Consider the following 24,710-nt stretch of genomic DNA (forward strand, 5'->3'; position numbering starts at 1 on the left):
GTTCTGCAAAATATTGGAAGTGTCTAGTGAAAAACTGTAGCTTTATTTTCACTTTTATAGTCTACTTAATTGGTCTTTCCCTGGGATCAAAGGCAGCAGCATTGATTTTTTTTTTAATTATAGAAACGTGTCTACATCTTTCACCAATGTGTTTTAATTTTTTTGTACAGTATGGACCAAATATGTCAAAGAAATCTAATTTTAAAAGTTGTGCCTGCTGCAACAAACTTCAGAGACTATATATAGATGGTAAATAGTTGGAATGAGTTTTAGGCATTCTTCAAGCAAACACAAGTGTCTGATTTTAGAAACACTACATATGTACTTTTATTTTTTCTGTGAAATAGAGAGATGGCTGTATGTTTTCCTGCAATGTCCTGTTCTGACTTATTTATTTAATAAATTTATTTATTTTATTTATTTACTTTTGGCTTCATTGGGTCTTCATTGCTGTGTGTGGGCTTTCTCTAGCTGTGGCGAACCTGGGCTACTCTTCATTGCAGTGTGAGTGCTTCTCACTGTGGTGGCTTCTCTTGTTGCAGAGCACGGACTCTAGGCACGCGGGCTTCAGTAGTTGTGTCACGTGGGCTCAGTAGTTGTGGCTTGTGGGCTCTAGAGCACAAGTCACAGGAGTTGTGGTGCAGGGGCTTAGTTGCTCCATGGCATGTGGGATCTTCCCAGACCAGGGATCGAACCCATGTCCCCTGCAATGGCAGGCGGATTCTTAACCACTGTACCACCAGGGATGTCCCTCCTGTTCTGACTTAAATGTACTTTTCCCCTAAATTTCATAATTGTAGCACTCTTAAGAAAAGATTTGACTTTGACTTTGTGTTTTTTTAAGTAATGTTTGGGTTATTTTGTTTTCTTATACTCCTGATTTTGAATCAGTAACCAGAACAGTGGAAAGATAAACTCAAGGTTATGGTAATCAGTGAATGACAGCTAGAAATAGCAAGCATTAAAGAGTCTTTTTAGAACTTCTCTTCTGAAGTTTTTACATCTTCAGTATTGATCTGTTAAGCCTTTCAGGGTACTAAGTATTCTAGTAACAGGGAAAATATAAAATATGCATATTTCATCAAGTTTCTGATTTCAGATGAACACTTTTATAGATGTTTAAAAGTGTTAATATGAAATACACAAGTTCAGCATGTACATGTCAGTCAGAGTCTAACCACTTAAGGATTTAGAATAGAGGGGTCTTTAATGCAGGAAATGGTTACACAGGTGATAGAGCTGAGAAGCCAGAGGACTGTGAACCAACACAGGGATTAGAACAGAAGTGAGTCATTGCCTTGCCTGGGTTGGAGGGACATTTAGAAAAAGCAAGGTTGTAGTACATCCCATAGGCTGAGGTTACCCAGAGATAGTTAGAGCCATAATAGAAATGTCAAGAAATGTTGGAGTAATGGAGAAGTTACAGATGCTTGTGGAGACCCCTCTGGAGAGAGAAGGCAGGAGAAGTGAGTAATCCTTTGGCTTCTCCCTTCCTCCCTCCCTCCCTCCAATCTCCCACTACCAGTGTCTCCCTTTGGCTGAATCCAGCTGGAAGGCATTTGCTAGGGGTGTCTGAGAAACACAGGCTGCTCTCTGATGTGGAGCAGACAAGGAAAATGGCCAAGAATGGATCTTAAGGTAAACAGACCCAGACCTGACATATCTTATCAACACAAACCCAAAAGCATTTTTTAAAAGTCATAAAATTTGGGAAAAATTTAAATTTAGTTGAAAATTTGGGTTTCAATGCTACCTGATTTTTCACTGTTTCCTTGTTTAGTACCTTCAAATAAAGATTTGCCTGAAATTTAAAATTTAAGTTTTAATTTAAACTTTTATTTACAAAGTCATGGAGTTGAAAGATTAACATTGTATATACAGTTCAAGGTCACATTTCTAGTAGATACTGAAGCTGAGACTAAAGCCAGGCCTCCTAATAACTTATCCATTGCCCCTTTACCATCCACTGCTGAAGGATCACATAAAACCAATATGAACACTGAGGTTCTATGTGATTCTGATGTTTATGAGTTTGATGGTCCTTGACCAAGTCTTTTAACCTCGCTGAACTTCACTGTCCTCATCTGTAACATGGGAATAGTGATGCCTATGATGCCTGGCAGGGAAGATGTGTAAAAAGGCAAGAAAATATATGGAATACTCTTGCAGATTTTCTGGGGCTAGATGAATTAAGGTGTTATTTATTGTATGTATGGAAAATAGAATTACTTCACCTTTCTTTAGAAAGGTGCTAATGTTAGAAAATGCATGAATAGGATTGAAAAAGAATAAGTATTTAACTTAGAAATTACAGATTAAACATTTTTATTGTGGAAAACACTTAAAAGACATGGAAATTGCTCCTCTTTTTTTCCCTTTAAATCTAGATCAGAAAAGCAGTGCAGACTTCAAAGATATCTAAAGAGCAGACACTAATAAAGCAACACAAGCAAGTGTGGTGGAAAGAACACCAAAGGCTAAATGAAGTCAGGTAAGAACTGAGGGAAATCTCAATTAAGAACACGCAGGGGGCTTCCCTGGTGGCGCAGTGGTTGAGAGTCTGCCTGCCGATGCGGGGGACACGGGTTCGTGCCCCGGTCCGGGAAGACCCCACATGCCGCAGAGCGGCTGGGCCCGTGAGCCATGGCCGGTGGGCCTGCGTGTCCGGAGCTTGTGCTCCGCAACGGGAGAGGCCACAGCAGTGAGAGGCCCGCGTACTGCAAAAAAAAAAAAAAAAGAACATGCAGGAATTACTGAGATGCACTTACCTAGGTAGATGTTCTGTAAATTTCCATATTAAACTATTATAATCAAAATTTCATTTCCTCAGTTTAATTTGGAATCCAGTGAATATATTAATATGGCTTTTCCTTTCCTTAGGAAAAAAGAAAGAGATAATCTTTTATGTCTGCTAACCACTTACTCTTCTGCACTCCCATTCATACATGTATTTATTTATATTATACTTAGTTCTTTGGACTATAATGTTTTGCTTACATATTTGTCTTCTTATGAAGTGATAAACTTCTCAAGGACAAGCATCCCATCATATTCATCTTTATGTAGGATACATAGAAAGAGACAGATTAAATGCTTTCAGTAAATGAATAAACTAAGGGATTCAAGTTGAGTGATTTCTAAATGTAACGGCATCATGACTAACTTGTTCAGTTTGGATTTTTTACTTTTACTATTATTTCCAACAGTCACTTCAAGATGAATTAAAACAAAATAATGATTTTATACTTGATCTTAAATGTAATCTTTGAGAAATAAATTTTTTTTCAAAGGTCAACCAGAAAGTGAAGGCAGATGTGTTTCCCCTCCTTTTAAGGCATATATATTAGTTTTAATTATGGTGGTATTTATAAAGTATGCTTTTTAAAATATATGCTTGTAAGCATATATTTTATATAAAAATAGATAATTTTGTGGTCTCATTCTAAGCTAAATTTCCAAATACTATTAACTTCACTTTTGACATGGGTGCTTTTCATATTGATAGGAGTTTCCTATTCTGGCAAGTAATTCCTAAATGTGACATAAAAGACTCATGATTGGAAATAGTTTTACATCATTATATAACTTAAAACAGAGAAAAACAAAATTATATAGACTTTGTCATTCATACTTCCACTATAGAAACAAATCAGGCCCATTTTATCCCTCAAAATGTCACCTTTTACAGAGCCCATTGGAAATTTTTTTTTAGATTTGCATAATTGAAATATGATAAAAACAAAAGCCATTAGGAGGTTTTAATTATTGTGCTCACTGATGCAGGCTCAAATGTAAGGATGCTGGAGAAAGTTTTTTATCTTGGCTGTTCCACACCCTTCTTACTGTGTATATACCTTGTTCTTGAGTGAGATAAAGGAGGCACATAGATTTCATTATGGAAAGTAATTCTTTTGGCTGACCTGGAATGACACAAAGGTGATGAAAATGAGGAATATTCAAGTAATAACGTTATGTCTTGAAACTTGTAAGCGTTGAAACTTGGACAAAAAGGAAGAATTCCAAGATAAGTTTCTGTGTTATTCTAGAATGTAGGCTAATTACAATGTGTATTCAGTGAAATTAAAAACTATTAGTGATAGGAGGAAAGTTCAAGAAATGGCTAGAAAGTTCGAGAATTTAGGGACCACCAGAAAATCAGGAGTTTAAATTCTATCAGTGTCTCTCAATCTTTAAAATCTACATTCCTTTTTAATAAAAGATGGAAAGTAAAATATTCTTATGCATCACCATAAGAGACTCCCATCTGCGAATTTCAGGTCCCCAGCAGGTAAGGGCCTCCAATGACATCTGACTTTTGCTGGGTAACTTAGTGTATGCCATCGTATGTTAAGTACTTTACATGCTTTGTTTCATTTAATCCTTACAGTGACCCTATGGAGTAGGTATCATTGTTATCCTCATTTTACAGATGAGAACCTTGAGGTTCAGAGGATTAAAATTATTTGCATAAGGTAAACCAGCTAGATTTTGTGGAGGTGGTATTGAATCACTTGCCTTTAACTCCTGTGCTCGCTGATCTTGGAGCTGAGCAGCTTTTTCTTTTTTCCATAGGGTTCCATTCACATCACCTGAGATCTAAATGGTCTAGGCTTACTAGAAAAAAAGAAAAAGATTTGCCAAACCTTAATTCTTTAAAATCTGTCATAAGAAAACTAGACAATTAAAATTTCAAGATATAAAATTACATTTTATATTTAAATTTATAGAATTTAATATTTAACTGTATAAAATTATATTTACTATTTACTATGCTTTCCACACTATACCTCTTGAAGACCTTGATACACTTTGCCAGGAGCACTTTCTTCCTTGTTTCAGAGTGACTGATTTTGAAATTAAAGAGGAAGTTATTTATATTGGCCATGTGGTAAAGAATTGCAATTATTATTTTAATAAGAACTTTTGACTAATAAAGTTTGAGGGATTTATTTGTAAGCTTTACTACTTTTACTGTAGTTTCTGTTAGAAATATATGTGGTCTCTTACAATTTCAGTTTTAAAGCATTATTTTAAAAGTATCACCTTTAGGGCCTCCCTGGTGGCGCAGTGGTTGAGAGTCCGCCTGCCGATGCAGGGGATACAGGTTCGTGCCCCGGTCTGGGAGGATCCCATATGCCGCGGAGCGGCTGGGCCCGTGAGCCATGGCCGCTGAGCCTGTGCATCTGGAGCCTGTGCTCCGCAACGGGAGAGGCCACAACAGTGAGAGGCCCGCGTACCGCAAAAAATAAATAAATAAATAAATAAAAGTATCACCTTTATACAGAACATATCATGGAGCTTTACCAACAACAATTAAATATTGTCTGGAAAAGTGTCTTTAAAGATGAAATTGAGGCCATTATTCATAACTGTGTGACTCAGGCCATCTGAGAAACTCTGATTCATTCCTTAGCCAACAGTTGTGAGATTTCCCTCTCTGCCCTCTGTGGTACACAGCTTGGAACAGACTCTTAAAAGAGAGAGAAGCAGATCAAATACCTAGTCTGAGGTACCAAGCTGTCTGAACTGCTGAGTTCCTTCCTTATTGGAGGGATAGAGCTCTGGCCTTCAGCCTGCTCTGGTGCCCTAATTTTCTGCTGATCTCCTGGCTGTTAGTTCCACTAAGGAACTTTAACATCCTCTCTTACTCTGCCTTTCACAATCCATGCCCCTTTGCTTATTGTTTGCATAAATGGCTTTTGATTCTACCAGTCTCCAGTGCCCTATGTTTTCCTTGTTCTGCCGAAATTGGTAACTAAGTGTACCCTAGAAATCCTAGGAAGCTCTGGGTAATTTTTGATGTTCTGGGGAGACTGATTTTACTACACCTAGAACTTTGGCAGCATCCTGGGAGGACGAGGACCTGTATGAAAGTAGAGTCCTGAGAGTTCAAAAATGTCCTCACCAGGCAGGTGGTTGCATTGCCACTGGGCATATCTAGGAAGTAGATTAATAATATATCATCTAGGCAAACAGTCACACAAAATCTCAGGAGAATTTTTGTAGTATCATCAGATTCAGTGGTACCAGAGGACAGGCCAAGTAACAGTAGGAGGTACTTAAGTTGGCAGATCTGGATGTGGAATGTTGCCTTACATTTGTCCCCTATTCAGATGTGGAGACAGTTGTCTGTGCTGCAGAGTTCCGACTTGGTGAACACCTGGGACTGAGTTACATGTCAGTGAACAGGCAGGGTTTTCCTCCCCAGAGTTTATCATTTTAATGCTCTTGAGTGCATCGCAGTTTTTACCTATATTTCCTAAATCATATTCTACAAAACAGAAATATTCTTCAAGATACTCCATGGAGAATAATGAATTTCATCATCCTAAAAATTAGGAAAATACTTCATATTTCATCCCCTTTTTGGAGAACCTCAATGCACTTTAGCGTAATCAAGTTTCTGAGAAATCCTGCACTATGGAAACTTGTCTGAATTGTTTAGTTCACCATTTCCCAGTCTTTCCTAGCATCTTATTGATGTTTCTGTTTTACAGGACACAATTTGGGAACGTTAGCCTGCATTCACAAGCTAGTCCCAGAGTCTTGTAGTACTTGCTCCTGGATTTTGTTAGGCAATTAGGACAATTATAGAAATAGGCTGGTCTTGTCTGATGGTTCAGGGTTGTTAATCTACAAAGCCAGGATGGAGCTTACTAGAATTATTATATGCACAGTAGCAGGTTGATCTCCTATATGAACAAAGCCACTTCTCCTGTTGGTTTTTATGTTCTGCTATGGCATTCTAGATGCTGAAAATATAAGCGGGCTGAGCTAAATGGTTTAAAGTGCTATATTTTTGTTTTTAAAAATCCATTATGAAATAACTTGTGGGTTTACTCCACTATTATGCACTTATTCTCCATATAACACTTTCAAATGTAATCTTAAAAATACCTTTGACTGGGACTTCCCTGGTGGTGCAGTGGTTGAGAATCCGCCTGCCAATGTAGGGGACACGGGTTCGAGCCCTGCTCCAGGAAGATCCCACATGCCATGGAGCAACTAAGCCCGTGTGCCACAACTACTGAGCCTGTGCTCTACAGCCCAAGAGCCACAACTACTGAGCCTGCATGCCACAACTACTGAAGCCCACGCACCTACAGCCCCTGCTCTGCAACAAGAGAAGCCACCACAATGAGAAGCCCGTGCACCGCAACAAATAGTAGCCCCCACTCGCCAAAACTAGAGAAAGCCTGCGTGCAGCAACGAAGACCCAACACAGCCAAAAATAAAATACATAAAATTAAAAAAAACCCTTTGACTAGACCACATGCTAGAAAAATAGACAGTAAGTGTCATCTACAATAGGACCCCTCCTTTATATATATAAACAAAACCCTGTCCCACATTTATGAATTGGCTTAGCAGATGATGGCACATATGTAATATAAAATACTGTGCAGCCACTAAAATAAATGATAATTATGAAAATTATTTAGAAATATCTTAAAGTAAGTAAAAAAAAAAGACCCTAATATAAAATGGTAAATATGCCATAATTACAACTAGTTAAAATATTCATGCATGTAGACAAGGGTTAGAAACTTACATGCAGAAATAAAAATAATCATCGTATTAGTGTTGTAATTGTTGCTATTTTCTTATTTTATACCATTTAAAATATTGTATCTTAACAGTCATAATAAATCAAAACTTTTTTATGATTTTATTAAACCTGCCATAAATAAGGGATAGACTGCAATATTTTTAGATGTCCATTTAGAGCTGGTTATAGTTTTACTCTAAAATGACTATATTTAAATAATATAGTAAAAGATTATTGAGATTTATTATGTTTTGGGTATATAAAACATATACTTTTACTCCCATTTCCCTAGGTCAGGACCTCCTCATCTCTGAACTTTTTAAATAACCTCCTTGTTGATCCAGGTTTGCCTGATCCCCTCCTCTTCATCTTCCACTTTTATTGTTCACCCTCCTTCTAGCCCATCCTCCATCTTGCTGCCTTGGAAATCTTTCCAAAACACAGATCTGAGCTGGCATGGTCAGCTTAATATCCCTCAGCAGCTTCCCAGTGCCCAGAGCTCTCTCCACCCAAAATAGTGCCAGGATGTACCCCGTCCTTGCCTTGCTCACGCTGTTACTTCTCCTGGAGTATTCACCTATGCTTCTGACTATCTCAGTGTCCTGGCAAGTACCTAATCCATGTTAGGAATTTAGTATGTGGTCTGAATTAGTGAACAGGTGAATAAAACCACATTAGATTGAGTGTTTCTACTGTTAGTTATTTTTTAAACCTATATATATGTTTATGATTGTAAAATAATTGATTGAGATAATGTCTATTTCAGATGTAAAATCGAATCTGAAATAAAATCCTTACTCAATGAAGAGAACATTGGAAATGAATGTCTTTCTGACCTTAGGAATTTCGGTAGGTTTTTTTTTTTTCTTTTTTTTTTTTTGGTTCCACATTTAAAGGGGAGCTTTGTTTTGAAGATGAAAGTGGGCCACACACTTCATGTTCTTTTAATATTGCTGTTTGCTTTTTTCTAAAGGAATCCAAAAATAATCTGCATCTAATGACCTGTTCTTGAAGAAACTTAAAATAATAATGTGTTGCTTTGATTTAATTTTGTTTCACCATAGAACAAGAGTTATCAGAACAATGGTGCACATATCTTAAAAATGTAATAAATCCTCTTCAGCAATTGAGAGCAGATCTAAAATACAGACAGCATCACATTTCACAGCATTCACACTCACACAGTGACTCTAACTCTGTGAAAGTACTGGAAGAGGTCAGTATATTTCCTTTACTTTTAATAATGTAATATTTTATTTTTACCCAATTGGAAGAGTTGGAGATAAGAAACATGTACGTCTTATGTATATAAATAGAAGGTATAGCAAATTCTATCTACTCGGTATCTTAAACATATCCCTGAATCTGTCCAAACACGCTAATTTCTCACTGAGAATGTTTTGATGACCTCGTAACTGGCCTACCCGCTTTCATTCTTGCCCCTTCTTCCAGGGATCAAGTTACCCCCCTGGGAAATCCCTTCAGGGCTCCTACCGGCCCACAATTCCTCCTACGATAGGGGCGGGGCGGGTGCGCAGCCGTTAGCACTGACTTATCGAGAGATCGTTAGCGCGAAACCGTTAGCACGTGACCACGAGCGAGCGACCCTTAGCGCTGCGGCTGGAGGTCCCGCTCCGGCACCAGTCAGCTTTATGGTGGTCCTCGCGGCAGAGAATGTGGTGAGAGGCGGGTCGCAGCCTTCTCCCCCGGACCCTCCAGGCCTATTGGCCATGGGCCAACGGTGAGCTGGGGGGCGCCCCGGGACAGCTGTCGTCTGCGGAGCTCCAGAGCCCCTGCCACGGCCACCCACTGGCCGGGCCCAGGCCTTGAAGCAGCCGCAAACCTCTCCTCCATTCCTACCTCTGAGACCTAATGGCGGCAGCGGTCTCCATGGTCGCAGTCCGTGGGTCCCGGCCCTGTTTGGGCGACCTGAGGGCCGGCTGGGTCCTGGGCGTCTTGCTCCCTCAGTGATGTCGGTTGGGCAGGGTCTGGGGACCCGGACCTGAGGGCACTGCCCGCTGAGATCTGCCTCCTCAGCCGGTCCTGGGCACTGGCTGGAGGACCCAGACGGGTGCTGGACCAATGTTCCTAGGTCTGGTAAGTTTCCTCTTAGCCTGGGCCTGGACCTCGGAGGGCGAAAGTTGAGCCTTGGGACCTTGCCCTTTCTTGTAGAACAGAGGGTAACATTTTGTTTTGGTGGAGGTTTACAGGAACATCATGACCTGACCACGACCTGGCCTCAAGAACAAAGGATCTGACACCAAGAAGTTTGCAACAACTAACCACGCCCTTCTCTCACCTTTCCTGTAACAGGGCTTTGCTGAAAGCCTTCGGGGAGTTTGGGTTTTTTTAAGGCACGAGCCACCCGTCTCCTGGCATGGCCCTGCGATAAACCTTTCTTTGCGCCAAACTCTGACATTTTGGTATTGTTTGGCCTCGCTGTACGTCAAGCACACGGTAACACTCCCTGTACGTCTCCCTATCCGCCTCCTTTAGTCTCACCTCCTACGTGACACCCTCTTTTTCCTACTAGACCTTGTCCCACCGACGCTGGCCTTCTTCCTATTCCTCACATAAGCCAGACTCCTTCCTGTCTCGAGGCCTTTGCACTGGCTGTTTCTTCTGTCCTACTCATGGCCCTTTTTGTCTTTTTGGTCCTAGCTTAAATGTCCTCTCCTCCGAGAGGCCTGTCCTGACCACCTGTATGAGAGAAGACCCAGTCACTCCCTATTACCTCAGCCAGTTTTTACCTCACTTACCTCCTCCTGATATTTTCTTACTTACTTCTTATGACTTTAAGACTATCTTCCCTGACTAGAGCATAAGTTCCATTATCATAGTTGCCCTAGATGTAGGCTTTTAGGTGATTTTTCTTACTTTTTCAGTTATTCTGTAGTATTGTCATATTGCTTTCATAAATAATAATTAAAAATAAACATTAAAAATCCATGCCCAACTGGGGATTAGAGGCAAGAATGCAAGGAAAGGAGTGGGTGATTAAAGCAGAGGCAATCTGGAAAGCTTTCTGCTTCATCACAAACAAAATCCAAATATGAGTGCAGAGTGGCTATGACTGAGCCCATTTTTGGGTTATGTGTCTAGAAGCTCCTTTAAGGCTCCTTTGTCTGATGGGCGCTGCTTGGCTATGGCATCTCTTGAACCCTCTTCCATGGGTCCTCAAAGGGACTTTCCCTTATCTAATTTGTCATCATTTAATGGCTTTTGAGAAAAATTCCTGTGACTTTAAATATAAATATTGGATAAATCAATAATTTGCATACCACTTGTTCTTAATGTCCTATAGGTTGACTTCGTGAAGAAACAATTGAAAGCCGTCTATGAAAGACTTAGGCTAGAGCAACAGAAAATAGAAAATTATCTTTCAGACTGGAGTTTGAAAGTAAGTGCGATATAGGTAGTAATTTATCAATTTGTCATTTACATTAAATAAAATAATCATACAGTTTTTTTTCAGACACTTGATCATTCTTCAGAAGAAAGAAGTAACCTGCTTAGTGAAATGCCCGTGGAATTAGAAACTTTGGAATGTCCATACCCTGACTTGAAGTTTTCAATCCTTAATGAATTCTGTAACTTTACAGAGAAATATCAAAAGAGACTTCAAGATTTTGATATGCAGTTAGAAGATATATACAGGTAATAAAACTACTTGAATTATCTAAATTTTTGCCACCAAATTTTTACTTTTTTAGGGGTCACTATACTTCCTGTTTACTGTTTTCATAGATACTTTGTGATTGGAATACAGACTATCAATAAATGTTTAGATTTACTATTTGTTGAATAGAGAGGTTTTTTTTTTTCTCCAAAGTAATTTCCTTGAAATAATGGTTTTAAAGATTTTTATAAGTTTGAAACTTGCTGAAAATATCCCTCTTATTTATCTCTTTACTACACAGGTAAGAAATAGTTTTCAAACGTGAATTTTTGATAACTATGAATTTTTATTTCAAGATGTGAGTCTCTTCTTCAATGGAAATTTACAAATCAGTACTAAAAATCGATTACAATGGAAAATATACCCATGGAATTATGTTACTTGTAATCTACTGTGATTTTGCCCTATAGTGATCACAAAGTATGTTTTATAAATATTTTTTTAGAAAATGCACTTTTTTAAAATTGAAGTTAAAAAAAGTGGATTTACAATATTGTGTTATTTTCAGGTATACAGCAAAGTAACTCAGTTATATATATACATATTTTTTCAGATTATCTTCCATAATAGATTGTTACAAGATATTGAATATAGTTCTCTGTGCTATACTGTAAATCCTTGTTGCTTATATATTTCATGTGTAGTAGTTTATATGAGTTAATCCCAAACTCCTAATTTTTCCCTCCCTGTCCCTCCCTTTCCCCTTTGGTAACCATAAGTTTGTGTTCTATGTCTGTGAGTCTGTTTCTTTTTTGTATATAGATTCATTTGCATTATTTTTTAGATTCCACATATAAGTGATAGTATATAATATTCGTCTTTCTCTGACTTAATTCACTTAGTATGGTATTCTCTAGGTCCCATCCTTGTTGCTGCAAATAGCAATAAGAAAATGCACTTTCGATTGTATCCTGAGAATGACAATCCTTTTCTGAATGACAACTATAATGTTAAGTGACTTAAAATTCAGTGTCGGCAGGGCCATCTTCTCTAGTGTAAATTCTATATTAAAATTCATTTAATGAACAAACCCAGAAGTGCCACCCTGGGTCAGATCAGTAGCCTACTTCATGTAGTGTTCTGTATATGAAGTTTCTGGGAAATGTTTTGTAGGAAAATATGCTTTTTATTATATTGACCTCAAAAATTTCCCCAAAGAATATATACCTAAAAAGAAAGGAAAACTATTGAATATTGTATAGTAAATTAGCAATAGAAGTAAAAGGCTCTTCCTTTGAAATGAAAGAAGATGAATGTGATAAGTATTAGTATTTCTTATATTTCTTTTTTTTTTAAATTAATTTATTTTAGTTTTTGGCTGCATTGGGTCTTCGTTGCTGCATGTGGGCTTTCTCTAGTTGTGGCGAGCGGTGGCTACTCTTTGTTGCGGTGCGCAGGCTTCTCATTGTGGTGGCTTCTCTTGTTGCGGCTCTCAGTGCATGGGCTTCAGTAGTTGCGGCATGTGGGCTCAGTAGTTGTGACTTGCGGGCTCTAGAGCGCAGACTCAGTAGTTGTGTCTCACGGGCTGTAGAGCACAGGCTCAGTAGTTGTGGTGCACAGGCTTAGTTGCTCCACAACATGTGGGATCTTCCCGGACCAGGGATTGAACCTGCGTCCCCTGCATTGGCAAGCGGATTCTTAACCACTGCGCCACTAAATGGGCTGTTTTGAATAAATAGAGGTGGTGGGCATCAGAAATCTGTGGCTGGTGGGGAGTAAGGCATGTAAATGCACTGTTCTAACTAGTGCAGTGAATTATATATTCAATTGTAATATTTACTGGACTCTCATTTGCCAGTATCTGCCATTATTTTGATAAGGCCATTTCCCCTTTTGGTTCTAGTTATTAGGCCTTGTGAGAATTCACATAGATTGTATACATATAGTGTACACCTGCACAAGTGAGTGTGTGCATATTTTAAATAGGTGCCTACTGCTACAACATAAGAAGGCTGAAAGATCTAGGGGACATTTTTAAATTGTGAGAAATTTTCATTGGGCTAAAGGCAGTGAACATCATGGTTAATCCCCAATATTTATTTTAATTCCTCCTATTTTGTAGCAGCTTGCCAGTTTGGGTTGGAATGACTCCAACCCCAGATCCAAAGGTAGACCCTGATTGGGAGTGTGCACCAGACCATAACTTCATTCCCCCTGGTCACAACAATTAGCTCAGGGTGGCCCAAATCTAGGCAAAGCTCAGAACTTTTGTTAGATACTTGTGAGGAGTAGTGCATTTTCTTCCCTGTGGATCTACCAGGAAAGTACATGGCTGTGGTTGCTGCTGGCAGCCATCTTGTGAATGAAGGACAACAGCACACAAGGAGAGGAGAGGGCCCAGACAATCATGGGGAAACTGTTCTGGTACCCTGTTTGAACTGCGTGGGAAGCCAACCTCACTGCTGAATTTTCAAGGGCAATTAATCTATATTAATGTCTTAAACCAGTTTGAGTATAAAATTCCTAATTTTATATAATAGTTGATTTGATTTCAAAATATCCATGACTCATGAAATTAATCTGTCAATTTAGTACAATTGCAATTGAGGAATTGTTCAACATTATTCCAAAAGTTATTAGGAAGATTAAGCTTGTAAAATCACCCAAAGTGAAGAATAACTTCTTCAAAATGAAGAATAACTAGGGTGGGGGAGTGGTAAAACTTGCACAGCCAAATATAAATATATATTTTAATATCAAAATAAATTAGGAAGTTCATACGTCTGTAGCAGATCAATGGAACAAAATAGAAATACAGAAAACAGAAAGTATCTGTAATAATTTATTGTAAAGGTAAAATTTTTATACTGTGAGGGATTATTTATGTGACAGCACTAAATAACAGGGAATTAGAAAGTTAGATCTCTTTTTCCATATGACTCAAACTCCAGGTGCATGAAAATGTGAAGAAGAAAATAATCATAAAAGAATTAGATAAAAATAAAAACAAGTATTAAATAATCTTGGAGTGGAGAAGACCTTTTAAAAACACATTACCTGCAGTGAAAATCGTAAAGAAAAAAAATTAAATAAATGCAATGACATAAACATTTAATAAAATATAACGGGATGTTTCCTCAGGCATGTATTAAATCTTTAAAGAATCAAAGGGACTTCCAGTTTTCTGTCCAGCAAGTAAGGAGCTTAGAATTTGCCAGTCTGCTCTAATGAGCAGTAGAAAGCTGAACAAACTGGAAAATCAACAACTCTTCTTAACTACCTCAGAGAAGTTAGGTCACAGGGCAAACCACTGCCCCCAGAGCTGGAGACACAGGTGATACAGAGAATCACAAATTACCTGAGAGGAAACTCATTTAGCAGAAACCTTCAGGGGAACCAGTGTTGGGGTAGGAACACCTGGACTGTAATTGATGAATTGCTTGAAGCTGAGTTGTGGACAACTTTGAGAGCTAAAAACTCTAGGGGGCCTTAGTTAAGGGGGGTGTCACCACACTTTTGTGAGTTTTACCTCAAGAAGTTCTACCAGGTACCCACAGTGAATATCTGAGAAAAATCCCCTCATGCCTCTGAGGGGGGAGGGGAAAATGAACCGTTTGGAAATACTCCAGAGCATTCTGTTCTTAACAAAGGCTGCCCTCAGGAGAAACTATTTTATAGGAGCCCAAACTGCTACAGTTTTATCAGAACCTAACCTACCTGGGGGCGGGAAAATACACAGGTCCAGCAGCGCTAGCCTTCCATGTGGGGGACGGAAATACCCAACTCCAGCCATCCTGTCCCACCAAAGGGAGGGAAAACTGAGAAGGATTGGTAAAGTTCATAGTCCCCAGATTTTCGACTGTGCTGAGGGTCAGTGCCCCTAACCCTCCCCTCCCTCCCCATCTTCCATGTTGTCAAAAGGTCAACTGTATACTTGAATATACAGTGACTTATTTTTAGTTATTCATTGTAGTAGCTAAGGACTGAGGAAACAATCTTAATGTCAATAGGAACTAGTTTTGTAGATTATTGTACAACCATACAATGTATTATTTTCCCGATTAAAAAAAAAAAAAGATGTAGGGAATTCCCTGGCGGTGCAGTGGTTAGGGCTCCACACTTTCACTGCCGGGGGCCTGGGTTCAATCCCTGGTCGGGAAACTAAGATCATGCAAGCCACGCAGTGTGGCAAAAAAAAAAAAAAAAAAAAAAAAGTAAATACTTACCATTCACTGATATGGAACACTTTCCAAGGGTCAGGGTTAAGGTGTGATATAAGGTTAATAAGCAAGCCTTATATACAATGTACAGTACACATTGTGTAAAACAGGAAAAAGTAAAACACATACACACATACAGATACATATTTGCTTTTATATGTCTGAAAAAATATGTGAAAATTGATAACATTTGTTGCCTTTGGGAATGGGAGCTAGATGCCTGGGTGGGGGGAATGTGAGAGAGAATTTTTATTGTAACTCCCCCCTTTTATTATACCTTTTGAATTTTGAAACCTGTGAATATACTGTCTATTCTAAAAACAAGGAATTTTTTAAGGAAAAAATAAGGGTAAAAAACAAATGACAAATAGGAAACGTTGGCAAATATCAGGCACAAAAAATTAAAATCTCTAACATATAAAAACACTTTGCAAAATTAATTGATTGTTGAACAGCCAGAAGAGAAAAGGGACAAAAGAGAGGAAGAAGTGACTTATCATATATATTTTCTGCAAATATTTGTTGAACAATTACTGGCATAAAATAAACAAAAACCCCTGTACTCATGAGGCAGGTTGGAGACACACAACAAACTATAAACACCCTAGGTAAGTAAATTATCCACGGTAGTATATTAGAAGGTGATAAGTTCTATGGAACAATAGAGATTAGAGGAAAAGAGAAGTTGCTAGGATTGTGGGGGAGGGGACAGACTGCAGTGTTTTTTTGATTCTTTTTGCATGTGGACCATTTTTAAAGTCCTTATTGAATTTGTTACAATACCGCTTCTGTTTTTTTTTGTTTTTTTTTTTCCTTTTTTTTTTTTTTTTGCGGTACGTGGGCCTCTCACTGCTGTGGCCTCTCCCGTTGCGGAGCACAGGCTCTGGACGCGCAGGCTCAGCGGCCATGGCTCACGGGCCCAGCCGCTCCGCGGCATATGGGATCCTCCCGGACCGGGGCACGAACCCGTATCCCCTGCATCGGCAGGCGGACTCCCAACCACTGTGCCACCAGGGAGGCCCCCGCTTCTGTTTTATGTTTTGGTTTTTTGGCCACCAGGCCTGTGGGATCTTAGCACCCCGACCAGGGATGGAACCTGCAACCCCCCGCATTGGAAGGCGAAGTCTTAACCACTGGACCACCAGGGAAGTCCCAACAGGTTGCAAATTTGAATAGAAGTTTGGGGATAGTCCTGGTTGAGGAAGTGACAGTGAAGGAAAGTCATGAAGGGGGTGAGAGGGCTAGCCATGCAGAAATTTGCAGTATGAGTGTTCTAGCCAGTGTTTACTGAGGTGGGCACGTTTCTGGCAAGAGGCTTGTGTGGCAGGAATAGAGTGATAGACGGGGAGAGGAATAGAAGGTATGGTCAAAGAAGTAAGGGTGAGGGTGGGACATTTAGAGCCTGGTAGCCATTTATAAAACTTCTGATTTTACTCTGAGTGATATGGGAAGCTACTGGAAGCAGAAGTGTGAGGAAGTGTGCTAACTAGACCTAACTTATGTTTTAGCAGAATCACTTCGGCAGTTATTGTGTTTAAGATGGAGGAAAGGAGGGCCAAGAAAAGACTGAACCCTTAGAAAGTTATTAAACCCAGGTGGGATATAGGGGTGGCCTGCATCAGGAAGTGGAGATGGTGTGAAGTAGTCAGCTTCTGGACACATTTTAAAGGTAGAGCCAACAGCATCTGCTGACAGACTTAAAATAAGGTATGTGAGGAAAAGAAAGCAGCAGAATAGTCCAAAATTTTGTGGCTGAGCAACTGGAAGGATGAAGTTACCATCCACTGAGTTGGGGAAGATTGTAAGCAAAGCAGAGGGGGAAATCAGGCATTCAGGTTTGGGCATGTTGATTTGATGCTATCAGATGTCCAAGTACAGACTTTATGAAGGCAGTCAGTAATATGAGTTTGGAGTTCAGGAGAGAAATCTGAGCTGGAGATACATGTTTGTGAGTCACCAGCATGAAACTGGATGTGATCACCAAAAGAGTGTGAAGGGACAAAGGAGAGGATCAAAGACCAGTTCCTTGTGAAACTACACAACTCAGATCGGATTTGCACACAGCCAGAACTCTGACTGGGACTTGAACACTCGGGCTGAGACTTTCACTCAGCCAAAACTCGGATTGGGACATGAATTCATGGGCTGGGACTCAAACCCACGGTCTTTCAATCGAGATTGCACACCTGGTCTCAGGACTTAATGAAGCTCAGGTTCTTTATGTCTCAGTGCAGGAGGAATTCAGGGAGAAGTAAAGTGATAGGTAAGAAGTGAATTTATTTAGAGAGCTACGCATTCCATAGACAGAATGCTGTCAGTCTCAGAAGGTGAGAGCAGCCCCAGAATATGGGATGGTTAGTTTTTACAGGCTGGGTAATTTCATAGGCTAATAAGTGGGAGGATTATGCCAACTATCTTGGGGAAGCGGCAGGGATTTCCAGGAATTGGGCCACCACCCACTTTTTGGCCTTTTATGGTCAGCCTCAGAACTGTCATCGTGCCTGTGGGTGTGTCATTTAGCATATGCTAATGCATTACAGTGTGTGTATAATGAGGCTCAAGGTCTACCGGGAGTCGAATCTTCCAACATCTTGGACCTAGTTGGTTCTAACCAGTTTATGTCATATCCTTAAAGGCTATGTCATTCTTTTAAAGGTCGTGCCCTGCCCCCTTTCCTCCTGTTTCACTTGGGTCTGCTGTCATTACATTGTCAGCAAGAAGAAGGGTAACCAACAAAGGACACTGAGGGAAGGTCTGTGAGATACAAAGAAAACCAAGAGTGTGCTGTCCCAGAAGGCAAGGGAAGAGGGAGCGGGCAGCACCGTGAGGAGGAGGGGCGACCCACTGAGTAAATGTTGCTAGGTCAAACAAAATAGGACTGATGGTTGACTGCTGGCTCCACATGGAGGTCTTTGTGACCATTTTCACTGAAGAAGTGGGAACAAATGCCCAACTGGTTTGGGTTCAAGTGAATGAGAGGAAACAATTGAAGGCAATGAGCATAGATAACTCTTTTGCGGTTATTTTGCAAAGGAGAGCAAGAAAGTAAGGTTAGACTTTTATGTTGTTGTTGTTTTGTCTTTTGCTTAAAATGGGACAAATATTAGTATGTTTGATGCTGATGAGAATAATCCAGTAATAAGATTTAGTGCACAAGTGGAGGAATAAGCACGAATGGTTCATCTACTACAGTAACGGGTGGGGATGCAAGATTCTATGGTCAGATGCTGGGAGGTGAATTGATATCCTCGTGACAGTCCATGGAACTCTGGATGGTAATTCTAAATACAAATGACAGAGAAATTTTTGAAAACCTCTCTCCTCATCAAAGCAATGAAAAATTTTAAGATACTGATTTTTACCTATAAAATGTTAAAACACAAAAGAAGTTTTTAAGAATCTTTCTGATTTATTTATTTATTTATTTATGGCTGTGTTGGGTCTTCGTTGCTGTGCGTGGGCTTTCTCGCGGTGAGTGGGGGTGCGTGGGCTTCTCATTGTCATGGCTTCTCGTTGTGCAGCATGGGCTCTAGGCACTCAGGCTTCAGTAGTTGTGGCACATGGGCTCAGTAGTTGTGGCTTGCAGGCTCTAGAATGCAGGCTCAGTAGTTGTGGCACACGGGCTTAGTTGCTCCGCGGCATGTGGGATCTTCCCAGGCCAGGGCTTGAACCCATGTCCCTTGCATTGGCAGGCAGATTCTTAACCACTGCGCCACTAGGGAAGCCCAAAACACAAATTTATCCAAGTTTAAAAATATGGAAGAAATGGGCATTTTTATACAGGACTAGTGGATAAACACTTTTGGAAGACAATCGGGCAATATGTCATCAAATATCTTTATAAGTGTAAATTCTCTTTGTCTCTTTAGAAATAATCTTAAAGGAAATAATCATAGAAGTGAAATAAATAGTTGGCTTCAAGGGTGTTCAATATTGTTTTTCTTTCTTAAGTGATAGCAAAATCTTCAAAATGACTAAATAGCCAACAAATAGCTTCATCAATTATGATATATCCACACAATTGAATACTACAGTCATTAAGAATTATATTAAAGAATTTTAATGACACCGGTAGTTGCAATAATTTGCTGTGCAATTAAAAATCAGGCCACAGAATAGCTTGCATAACATGGGTTCTCTTTTTTTTTTCCCTTTCCCTCTGAAAGTGTTACAGCCATTTAGCCACAGAAAAAATAGACTGAGAGGTTATCCACCCAAATAAACAACAACAATAGCTGTCCCCAGGTAGTAACATTATAAATAATTTTGGCATACATACTGTTTCTATTTTATAAAGCAAAAATACAGATCTTTAAAAATCTAAGATAAAGAGGGAAGACGGAACCATTGATATTTATTGAGTGCCTATTACATGATGTGACAAGTACATGTAATTTTAATCCTCAATACACCCCATTTCAGAAGCTCTATTTTACAGATTTGTTTTACAGCTGCAGCTGTAGATGAGCAATTTTCCCAAAATTTCTGAACTAGTAGATAGCTGAGCAGGAATGAGTTTCTTCTGCTCATCTGAATAGAAAGCTTCTCCCTCACACCACACTACTTCAAGCATGTATATGCACCAGGATGTTGGTAAATTGGGTTGACTACTAGAGCAGTGCTATTTAATAGAAGTAGGATATGAGCCACATTGATAATTTAAAATTTTTATGTGGCCATATTAAAATATTTTAAAAGATAAAATGTATTATGGTAGTATATTTTAACTTAATAGTGCCAAGTGTGATTAATAATAGTGCCAATAGTGATTCAATGTAAATAGTGCCAATAGTGATTCAATAGTGCCAACAGTGATTCACTGTATATCAGTATTTAATTATTAATAAGATATATGACATTCTTTTTTCATACAAAGTCTTTGAAATCTGGTTTGCACTTCACACCACAGCACACCTGAATTGGGACTGGCCACATTTCAAGTGCCGAATAGCCACTTGTGTCTAGTGGCTTCTATCTTGGACAACAGACCTTTAAAGGATATTGTCTTTTTTTTTTTTTTTTTTTTTTTTCTGTACGCGGGCCTCTCACTGCTGTGGCCTCTCCCGTTGCGGAGCACAGGCTCCGGACACACAGGCTCCGCGGCCATGGCTCGCGGGCCCAGCCGCTGCGCGGCATGTGGGATCTTCCGGGATAGGGGCACGAACCCGTGTCCCCTGCATCGGCAGGCGGACTCTCAACCACTGCGCCACCAGGGAAGCCCAGGATATTGTCTTTTACTAAAACATTTTTTTAAGAATTGGCTGCAATTGAACCTATTTATTTATTCAGTATGTTTGTGAAGCTATTTAGATTCTGTTTGGGCTGTATTTCATTAGTAACATGAAGACAGTTTAATTGCTTGTTTTAGACTCAGATGAGATTGTGGCTTTAATTTTCTAACATTTGGATGAATGAATCATATGGATGAGACATAATTGATGCTCCATTCAGCTATGTCAGATCTGAAGCTAATATGTGGCAAAAGCTATAGAATGATAACAAGTAATTTCTACTTTATTGTTTGATAAGTTATTAAATTTTATAGTGTTGATTCATAATCATTATTCTAATTATAATTATATAATTATTCTAGTAATAATTATGAGATCTAAATCTTACATGCTATTGAAAATCCACAATGATTTTTTTTGAATTTTATATTATTTATTTTTTTTTACAACAGGTTCTTATTAGTTATCCATTGTATACATATTAGTGTATATATGTCAATCCCAATCTCCCAATTCATCACACCACCACCCCCCTGCTGCCACTTTCCCCACTTGGTATCCATACATTTGTTCCCTACATCTGTGTCTCAATTTCTGCCCTGCAAACCGGTTCATCTGTACCATTTTTCTAGGTTCCACATATATGCGTTAATATACGATGTTTGTTTTTCTCTTTCTGACTTACTTCACTCTGTATGACCATCTCTAGATTCATCCACGTCTCTGCAAATGACTCAATTTCGTTCCTTTTTATGGCTGAGTAATATTCCATTGTATATCTGTACCACATCTTCCTTATCCATTCGTCTGTCGATGGGCATTTAGGTTGCTTCCATGACCTGGCTATTGTAAATAGTGCTGCAATGAACATTGGGGTGCATGTGTCTTTTTGAATTATGGTTTTCTCTGGGTATATGCCCAGTAGTGGGATTGCTGGGTCATATGGTAATTCTATTTCTAGTTTTTTAAGGATCCTCCATACTGTTCTCCATAGTGGCTGTATCAGTTTACATTCCCACCAGCAGTGCAAGAGTGTTCCCTTTTCTCCACACCCTCTCCAGCATTTGTTGTTTGTAGATTTTCTGATGATGGCCATTTTGACTGGTGTGAGGTGATACCTCATTGTAGTTTTGATTTGCATTTCTCTAATAATTAGTGATGTTGAGCATCTTTTCATGTGCTTCTTGGCCATCTGTATGTCTTCTTTGGAGAAATGTCTATTTAAGTCTTCTGCCCCTTGTTTGATTGGGTTGTTTCTTTTTTTAATATTGAGCTGCATGAGCTGTTTATATATTTTGGAGATTAATCCTTTGTCCGTTGATTCGTTTGCAAATATTTTCTCCCATTCTGAGAGATGCCTTTTCGTCTTGTTTGTAGTTTCCTTTGCTGTGCAAAAGCTTTTAAGATTCAGTAGGTCCCATTTGTTTATTTTTGTTTTTATTTCCATTACTCTAGGAGGTGCATCAAAAAAGATCTTGCTGTGATTTATGTCAAAGAGTGTTCTTCCTATGTTTTCCTCGAAGAGGTTTTTATTTTTATTTTTACTTTTTTTATTTTGCGGTACATGGGCCTCTCACTGTTGTGGCCTCTCCCGTTGCAGAGCACAGGCTCTGGACGCGCAGGCTCCGTGGCCATGGCTCACAGGCCCAGCCGCTCCGCGGCACGTGGGATCCTCCCGTACCAGGGCACGAACCCGTATCCCCTGCATCGGCAGGTGGACTCTCAACCACTGCGCCACTAGGGAAGCCCCCTCGAAGAGTTTTATAGTGTCCAGTCTTACATTTAGGTCTCGAATCCATTTTGAGTTTATTTTTGTGTATGGTGTTAGGGAGTGTTCTAATTTCATTCTTTTACACATAGCTGTCCAGTTTTCCTAGCACCACTTATTGAAGAGACTGTCTTTTCTCCATTGTATATCCTTGCCTCCTTTGTCATAGATTACTTGACCATAGGTGCGTGGGTTTTCCTCTGGGCTTTCTAACCTGTTGCATTGATCTATATTTCTGGTTTTTTGCCAGTGTCATATTGTCTTGATTACTGTAGCTTTGTAGTATAGTCTGAAGTCAGGGAGTCTGATTCCTCCAGCTCCGTTTTTTTCCCTCAAGACTGCTTTGGCTATTCGGGGTCTTTTGTGTCTCCATACAAATTTTAAGAGTTTTTGTTCTAGTTCTGTAAAAAATGCCACTGGTAATTTGATAGGGATTGCATTGAATCTGTAGATTGCTTTGGGTACTATAGTCATTTTCACAATATTGATTCTTCCAATCCAGGAACATGGTATATCTCTCCATCTGTTTGAATCATCTTTAATTTCTTTCATCAGTGTCTTATAGTTTTCTGCATACAGGTCTTTTGTCTCCCTAGGTAGGTTTATTCCTAGGTATTTCATTCTTTTTGTTGCAGTGGTAAATGGGAGTGTTTCTTTAATTTCTTTTTCAGATTTTTCATCATTAGTGCATAGGAATGCAAGAGATTTCTGTGCATTAATTTTGTATCCTGCAACTTTACCAGATTCATTAATTAGCTCTAGTAGTTTTCTGGTGGCACCTTTAGGATACTCTATGTATAGTATCATGTCATCTGCAAACAGTGACAGTTTTACTTCTTCTCTTCCACTTTGTATTCCTTTTATTTCTTTTTCTTCTCTGATTGCCGTGGCTAGGACTTCCAAAACTATCTTGAATAATAGTGGTGAGAGTGGACATCCTTGTCTTGTTCCTGATCTTAGAGGAAATGCTTTCAGTTTTTCACCATTGAGAATGATGTTTGCTGTGGGTTTGTCATATATGGCCTTTATTATGTTGATGTAGGTTCCCTCTATGCCCACTTTCTGAAGAGTTTTTATCATAAATCAGTGTTGAATTTTGTCAAAAGCTTTTTCTGCATCTATTGAGTTGATCATATGATTTTTCTTCTTCAATTTGTTAATGTGGTGTAACACATTGATGATTTGCGTATATTGAAGAATCCTTGCATCCCTGGGATAAATTCCACTTGATCGTGGTGTATGATCCTTTTAATGTGTTGTCGGATTCTGTTTGCTAGTATTGTGTTAAGGATTTTTGCATCTATATTCATCAGTGATATTCTTTGGCTATTACTAAAAAAAATCAGTAATTTTCTTTTTTGTAGTAGCTTTGTCTGGTTTTGGTATCAGGGTGATGGTGGCCTCATAGAATGAGTTTGGGAGTGTTCCTTCCTCTGCAACGTTTTGGAAAAGTTTGATGAGGATGGGTGTTAGCTCTTCTCTAAATGTTTGATAGAATTCACCTGTGAAACTATCTGATCCTGGACTTTTGTTTGTTGGAAGATTTTTCATCACAGTTTCAATTTCATTACTTGTGATTGGCCTGTTCATATTTTCTATTTCTTCCTGGTTCAGTCTTGGAAGGTTACACCTTTCTAAGAATTTGTCCATTTCTTCCAAGTTGTCCATTTTATTGGCATAGCGTTGCTTATAGTAGTCTCTTAGAATGCTTTGTATTTCTGCGGTGTCTGTTTTAACTTCTCCTTTCTCATGTCTAATTTTATTGATTTGAGTCCTCTCCCTCTTTTTCTTGATGAGTCTGGCTAATGGTTTATCAATTTTGTTTATCTTCTCACAGAAGCAGCTTTTAGTTTTATTGATCTTTGCTATTGTTTTCTTTGTTTCTATTTCATTGATTTCTGCTCTGATCTTTATGATTTCTTTCCTTCTGTTAACTTTGCATTTTGTTTGTTCTTCTTTCTCTAGTTCCTTTAGGTGTAAGGTTACATTATTTATTTGCGATTTTTCTTGTTTCTTGAGGTAGGCTTGTATTGCTATAAACTTCTCTACTCATCTACAGCTGCATCCTGTAGGTTTTGGATCGTCATGTTTTCATTGTCATTTGTCTCTAGGTATTTTTTAATTTCCTCTTTGATTTCTTCAGTGATCTCTTGGTTATTTAGTAACGTATTGTTTAGCCTCAGTGTTTTTGTGTTTTTTACGTGTTTTTCCCTGTAATTTATTTCTGATCTCATAGCATTGTGGTCAGAAAAGATGCTTGATATGATTTCAGTTTTCTTAAGTTTACTGAGGCTTGATTTGTGACCCAAGATGTGATCTATCC

The 24,710-nt window shown here is 39.0% G+C and overlaps 1 protein-coding gene across 2 annotated transcripts in view; it reads left to right on the top strand.

Annotated features, from left to right (window-relative positions):
* CCDC148 (coiled-coil domain containing 148) overlaps positions 1 to 24,710 on the top strand; it is a gene marked incomplete at its 3' end in the record, with an annotated part of 286,502 nt that overhangs the window by 110,308 nt on the left and 151,484 nt on the right. Inside the window, exons 4-8 of one of the 2 annotated variants that reach the window (XM_081242592.1) lie at positions 2,388 to 2,491; positions 8,316 to 8,398; positions 8,614 to 8,765; positions 10,854 to 10,949; positions 11,025 to 11,206. In XM_081242592.1, the coding sequence (XP_081098718.1) occupies positions 2,388 to 2,491; positions 8,316 to 8,398; positions 8,614 to 8,765; positions 10,854 to 10,949; positions 11,025 to 11,206 (617 nt within the window). Of the gene's footprint in view, positions 1 to 2,387; positions 2,492 to 8,315; positions 8,399 to 8,613; positions 8,766 to 10,853; positions 10,950 to 11,024; positions 11,211 to 24,710 lie in introns of those variants that run through there. The other variant, XM_081242591.1, reaches the window with a different exon arrangement.

The sequence above is a fragment of the Mesoplodon bidens genome (assembly GCF_964165515.1).
Source record: "Mesoplodon bidens genome assembly, chromosome: 8".
Classification (NCBI taxonomy): Eukaryota; Metazoa; Chordata; class Mammalia; order Artiodactyla; family Ziphiidae; genus Mesoplodon; species Mesoplodon bidens.